Here is a 6,754-nt window from a genome sequence, read left to right as displayed (position 1 = left end):
GGTCCAGTCTCGGCTCACTGCAACCTCTGCCTCCAGGGTTCAAGCGATTCTCCTGCCTCAGCCTCCCAAGTAGCTGGGATTACACAGGTTTGCGCCACCTCGCCCAGCTAATTTTTGTATTTTTGTAGAGATGGGGGTTTCACCACATTGGCCAGGCTGGTCTTGAACCCCTGACTTCAGTTGATCCACCCTCCTCTGCCTCCTAAAGTACTGGAATTACAGGCATGAGTCACCACGCCTGTCCCCTCCAGAGATCTTGAATATCTCCAGGGGAGGCCACTTGGTCAAGCTGTGGTCTTGGGTCAGGGGATGCTGGGAAGGACACCAGGAAAGACCTTGACTCCGCCCTCCTCTCATCTCCTGCCAGTGGTCCCTCTGACTGACTCAAGTGGATCAACCTTCCAGGATCAGGGTAGGGTGAAGGGTGGAGAGTCTTACACGCAGCCCCAGTAGGCATCATCTAATTTGCTGCCCCAACCTGCCAACCCACTGTCACTCCAACAGCCTGGAATCGCTGGGAATCTCCACCCCATTGCCTGTGGGCTGGGGCCGTCATGCTCCTCATCCTGAGCTCTGCCCAGGAGATGAGGCCCTATATCAGTCAGGAATCTCTGGTTTTGAGGAACAGGAACCAACTCAAGTTAACTGAATCTCAAAGCAGAATTACGAGATGAATCTGGAGGAGTCTGCAGAACAGACAGGAATGAGGGACAGAGTGAGACCCTGTCTTATTTTTTGTTTTGTTTTGTTTTGTTTTTGAGACGGAGTCTCGCTCTGTCACCCAGGCTGGAGTGCAGTGGTGCGATCTTGGCTCACTGCAAGCTCTGCCTCCTGGGTTCATGCCATTCTCCTGCCTCAGCCTCCGGAGTACCTGGACTACAGGCGCCCGCCACTGTGCCCAGCTAATTTTTTTGTATTTTTAGTAGAGACGGGGTTTCACCGTGTTAGCCAAGATGGTCTCGATCTCCTGACCTCATGATCCGCCTGCCTTGGCCTCCCAAAGTGCTGGGATCATAGGTGTGAGCCACTGCACCCGGCCGACCCTGTCTCATTTTTTGAAAAATAAATAAATCAAGCTGGCTGGGTGCAGAGGCTCATGCCTGTAATCCCAGCACTTTGGGAAGCTGAGGCGGGCAGATCATCTAAGGTCAGAAGCTCAAGACCAGCCTGGCCAACATGGTGAAACTGCGTCTCTACTGAAAATACCAAAATTAGCTGGGCGTAGTGGCGTGCGCCTGTAATCCCACCTACTTGGAGACTGAGGCAGGAGAATCACTGGAACCCGGGAGGCGGAGGTTGCAGTGAGCTGAGATCATGCCACCGGGAGGCGGAGGTTGCAGTGAGCTGAGATCGTGCCACCACACTCCAACCTGGGCGACAGAGCTAGATTCTGTCTCCAAAAAAAGTAGACTGGAAGCCAGGTGGCTACAAAATCAAGTCCTCTTCAACATGCAACTTGTCCCTTCATGGGAGGGACATCAGGCACAGGAAGGGACACTGAACTGCCCCTGTCAGATGGGTGGCACAAGCCACTTTTTTTTTTTTTTTTTTGAGACAGAGTCATGCTCTGTCACCCAGGCTGGAGTTCAGTGGGGCAATCATAGTTCACTGCAGCCTCCACCTCCCCGCCTCAAGCAATCCTCCCACCTCAGCCTCCCGAGTTGCTGGGACCACAGGCTCAAGTCACCACACCCAGTTAATTATATACATATATGCCTTTTTTTTTTTTTTTGGTAGAGATGGGGACTTGCTATGTTGCCCAGGACAGTCTGGAACTTCTAGGCTCCAATGATTCTCCTGCCTCGGTCTCCTAAAGTGCTAGGATTACAGGCATGAGCCGCTGCGCCTGGCCACAAGCCAGTTTTCCAGGTACATCTGTAGCTGAGAGGGTGACTCTCAGCACAGGGAAGTTAGAGCAGAGGGAGTGCCCTTCCGAGAGACAGCTACTTTCAGTCCCTGGTGCCACCTGGGTTTCCAGGACTTTCCCATGTCAGAAAGGTCCTGCTCGGCAGGGGTCACAGCTATGCATGGGCCACACCCCAAGGGCAGACAGACAACCGAACAGAAGCAGGCTCAGCCTGAGACTCTTTTATATACATGGTTTATTCCTCCCCAGCCCCAGACAAGCCCCAGGCACACACTGTCAGGGCATGGAGATGCCCACACCCCATCTCTCGGAAGCTGGGTCTCTGGAGATCGGGATGGGGAGAAGGGAGAAGCCTTAGCAAGATGCAGCTCCCCCTCAGCCTCAGCCCCCGCAGAGAGGGGACAGAGAAGGAAAAAGGATGGCGACACAGGACTGGGGTTCAAATACTGAGAAAGCTACACAATAGAAGACAAAAAGTAGCAAGCCCCGGAGAAAGCGGGGACAAGGAAGAACCAGCGCCCAATCCCGCCCTCCTCCCAGCTGGGACACTGCATCCCCAGGACTCTGTGGGGCAAGGGGTGGGACTGGGAAGAGAGGAAAGATTTGGGGGTGGAGGGGCTCAAGGCTGGACCCACCCTACCCTTGGACTCCTGGGCTCAGGGCAAGTGAGGCCCGAGGGGCCCCTGCAGTTGGCAATGATGGGGCCAGCGGAGGCCTACAGCTTGGTCAGGTCCAGCTTCAGCTTGTAGGGTGGCGGGCTGTCCTCATAGGCGTGCGACGGCGGAGGGTACAGGGGCCAATCAGGCTCAATCATGAAGCCCTTGTGCTGCTCCAGGGTCAGAGGCTGCAGGAAGAGAGGGGAGGAGGGAAGTGGAGAGAAGCAGAGCAGCCAAGCCCCCGACCCTGACGAGTCTCCTTCCCACCTCTGATTTTTTTTATTTTTATTTTTTGAGAGCCTCTCTCTGTCGCCCAGGCTGGAGTGCAGTGGCGCCATCTCGGCTCACTGCAACCTCCGCCTCCCGGGTTCAAGGGATTCTCCTTTCTCAGCCTCCTGAGTAACTGGGACTACAGGTGCACGTCACCACGCCCAGCTAATTTTTGTATTATTAGTAGAGACAGGGTTTCACCATGTTGGCCAGGCTGGTCTCGAACTCCTGACCTGAAGTGATCTGCCCACCTCAGCCTCCCAAAGTGCTGAGATTACAGGTGTGAGCCACCTGGACTCTGTGTGTGTGTGTGTGTGTGTGTGTGTATGTGTGTGTGCGATGGGGTCTTGCTCTGTTGTCCAGGCTGGAGTGCAGTGGTGCCATCACAGCTCACTGCAGCTTCAAACTCTCAGGCTCAAGTGATCCTCCCATCTCGGCTTCCCAAGTAGCTGGGATGCACCTTCACGTCTAGCTAATTTTTTCTTTTCTTTTCTTTCTTTCTTTCTTTTTTTTTTTTTTTTTTTTGAGACGGAGTCTTGCTCCTCTCTGTCGCCCAAGGTGGAGTGCAGTGGCGCGATCTCGGCTCACTGCAAGCTCCGCCTCCCAGGTTCACACCATTCTCCTGCCTCAGCCTCCCAAGTAACTGGGACTACAGGCGCCCATGACCACGCCCAGCTAATTTTTTTGTACTTTTAGTAGAGACGGGGTTTCACCGTGTTAGCCAGGATGGTCTCAATCTCCTGACCTCAGGTGATTCGCCTGCCTCAGCCTCCCAAAGTGCTGGGATTACAGGCTTGAGCCACTGTGCCTGGCCACGTCTAGCTAATTTTTAAATTATTTGTAGTGACTAGGTTTCACTATGTTGCCCAGGCTCTGGGCACCACAGAGGTGTCACCAACATACCTGGGCACCACAGAGGTGAGGCCCACACCACAGAAGTGTGGCCACCTCTGACTTCCTGTCTCCCCAACTAAGAGTGGATGTTCTGCTGGGTGCGGTGGCTCATGCCTGTAATCCCAGCACTTTGGGAGGCCGAGGTGGGAGGATCACAAGGTCAAGAGATCGAGACCATCCTGGCCAACATGGTGAAACCCCATCTCTACTAAAAATACAAAAATTAGCCAGGCATGGTGGCTTGCGCCTCTAGTCCTCGGGAGGCTGAGACAGGAGAATTGCTTGAACCCAGGAGGCAGAGGTTGCAGTAAGCTGAGATTGTGCCACCGCACTCTAGCCTGGTGACAGAGAGAGACTCCATCTCAAAAAAAAAAAAAAAAAAAAGGAGAAGAAGAGTGGATGTTCTTCCACCAATTCAAAGGGCAGTGAAGAAACTGGCTCCAGGTCATGCAGCAAGTCTGAGGTCCTGGCTGGGGGAGTTGGCTCATGCCTGTCATCCTGGCACTTTGGAAGGGCAAGGCGAGTGGATCGCTTGAGCCCAGGAGTTCGAGACCAGCCTGGGCAACACAGTCCCCATCTCTACAAAAAATACAAAAATTAGTGGGGTATGGTGGCAAGTGCCTATGGTCCCAGCTACTCAGGAGGCTGAGGCAGGAGAATCGCTTGAGCCAGGGAGGCCGAGGCTGCAGTGAGCTGTGATTGCACCACACTCTATCCTGGGTGAAAGAGTGAGATCCTGTCTTAAATATATATATATGTGTGTGTGTGTGTATATATATGTATATGTATATGTGTGTGTGTATATATATGTATATGTATGTATATATGTAGGCTGGGCGTGGTGGCTCACATCTGTAATCCCAGCACTTTGGGAGGCTGAGGCGGATGGATCACCTGAGGTCAGGAGCCCAAGACCAGCCTGGCCAACATGGCGAAACCCCATCTCTACTAAAAGTACAAAAATTAGCTGGGCATGGTGGCCCACACCTGTAATCCCAGCTACTGGGGAGGCTGAGGCAGCAGAATTGCTTGAACCCGGGAAGTGGGGGTTGCAGTGAGCCGAGATGGTGCCATTGCACTCCAGTCTGGGCGACAGAGCTAGACTCTGTCTCAAAATGTACATATATATATGAAAAAAAGAAAAAAAAAGTCTGAGGTCCTGGTGTCTGTGGGAGCAGGTGGCCAAGGCCAGGGCCAGCAAGCAGCTCTCTCTGCCTCCATCCCCTCCCTCAGCCCAGTGCCATTCACAGATCCCACCCACCTGGAACTTGAGGTGCTGGCCAGGCGCGGTCACCAGGGTGGAGCAGCTCAGCCACAGCATAACCAGCACGGAGAGGAAGAGGCAGCAGGCCAGGATCCAGCGAGGCAGACCCGAGCGCCTGCCCCGCCCGGCAGGCACCACTCAGCTGCCCGGGCCGGGGCCAGGGAGACCCGCACCTCCAGTCCCACCCCCCTCCCCCCCCCAGGGTCCTGCCACCCACCGGGACATGCAACTGAGGAAGTCATTGTCTTGTGGCTCTTCAGACTCCACCTTGGCCTTGCTGCTGGTCTTGACTCGGATCTTGGCCTTCCTCACCTTGTCCAGGGGGCCTACAGGGTCTGAGAGATCAGCTACCACTCAGCGACCACCAGGTCTTTGCCAAGCAGCCACAATAACCATGACCAGGAGGGAGGAGGTCAGGACCTGGGTCATGGAGTCCTGGAATAGAGATCAGAGCCCTGGGAGATGGACCACAGAATGCTGAGAGAGGGACCACGGAACCCTGGGAGATGGACTGCAGAACCCTGGGGGATGGACCACAGAACCCTGGGGGATGGACCACAGAGCCCTGGGAGATGAACTGCAGAATCCTAGGGGATGAACCATGGAACCCTGAGAGATGAACCCATGAAACCCTGGGATATGGACCCTAGGAGATGACCCTAGGAGACGAATCCATGGAACCCTGGGAGGTGGACCATGGATCCCTGGGAGATGGACCATGGAACCCTGGGAGGTGGACCATGGAACCCTGGGAGGTGGACCATGGATCCCTGGGAGGTGGACCATGGAACCCTGGGAGATGGACCATGGATTCCTGGTAGATGGACCACGGAACCCAGGGAAATGGGCCATGGAACCTGGCGAGATGGGCCACGGAACTTTGGGAGGTGGACCATGGAATCCTGGGAGGTGGACCACGGAACCCTGGGAGATGGACCATGGAACCCTGGGAGATGGGCCGTGGAGCCCTGGGGGATGAGCCCTAGAACCCAGGACTTGAGAGATGGAGATCCCAATCCTAGAGGGTCTGTTTGCCAGGCAGACTCCTTGTGGCAGTGGGGTCACCCATGGAAGGAACACTGGTCTAGGTTGCACCTTACCCACGTGCACCTCCAGGGCTTCAGGGTGGGAGCCTCGCCAGGTCACCTCCACGCGCTGCAGACGGCCCCCCTGGAAGCCGAGGCTCTCCACTACGGGCTGGGTCTGGACCAGGAACAAGACAGCACAGAGAGGCCTGTGAGAACAGCATTCCTGGGCCCAGGCAGGCCCTCTGTGACGGCCATGTCCCACGCCCAGCTGATACCCAGTTCTCCTGGGGAGACAGTAGGGAGGACACCATCCCATGCGCTGTGGGCTTGATGTCAGGAATGTTGTTTTCTGCTTTCATGGACTCCTCCATTTGCCTTAACCCCATCCTTTAGCTCTGGAAGTAGGAACATGATCCAGACCAAGCCAGTGGATTGCCTGAGAGATGGTCATATGATCCATCCAGGGCCAATCAGAGTAAATCCCAGCTCAGTTAAAACCCCAGATGGGGCTGGGCGCAGTGGCTGACGCCTGTAATCCCAGTACTTTGGGAGGCTGAGGCGGGTAAATCACCTGAGGTCAGGAGTTCGAGACCAGCCTGACCAACATGGTGGAAACCCATCTCTATTAAAAATACAAAAATTAGGCAGGTGTGGTGGTGGCCACCGGTAATCCCAGCTACTCAGGAGGCTGAGGTGGGAGGCTGAGGCAGGAGAATCACTTGAACCTGGGAGGCAGAGGTTGCAGTGAGCTGAAATCATGCCATTGCACTCCAGC

General features: G+C 55.1%; 1 protein-coding gene across 1 annotated transcript in view; it reads right to left on the bottom strand.

Moving 5' to 3' along the window:
* Positions 1 to 2,085: 2,085 nt before the first annotated feature.
* The window catches only part of TMEM59L (transmembrane protein 59-like), a 13,664-nt gene continuing 8,995 nt past the window's right edge, over positions 2,086 to 6,754 (bottom strand). Inside the window, exons 5-8 of the mRNA XM_011991293.1 lie at positions 6,052 to 6,185; positions 5,169 to 5,286; positions 4,949 to 5,066; positions 2,086 to 2,711 (exon numbers count right to left, since the gene is read on the bottom strand). Coding sequence (XP_011846683.1) covers positions 2,583 to 2,711; positions 4,949 to 5,066; positions 5,169 to 5,286; positions 6,052 to 6,185 — 499 coding nt within the window. The 3' untranslated portion in view covers positions 2,086 to 2,582. The remainder of the gene's footprint in view (positions 2,712 to 4,948; positions 5,067 to 5,168; positions 5,287 to 6,051; positions 6,186 to 6,754) is intronic.

The sequence above is a fragment of the Mandrillus leucophaeus genome, unplaced genomic scaffold (assembly GCF_000951045.1).
Source record: "Mandrillus leucophaeus isolate KB7577 unplaced genomic scaffold, Mleu.le_1.0 Scaffold11, whole genome shotgun sequence".
NCBI classification, from domain to species: Eukaryota; Metazoa; Chordata; class Mammalia; order Primates; family Cercopithecidae; genus Mandrillus; species Mandrillus leucophaeus.
The sequence above is the reverse complement of the archived record's forward strand: the minus strand, read 5'-3'. Positions and strand labels throughout refer to the sequence as shown.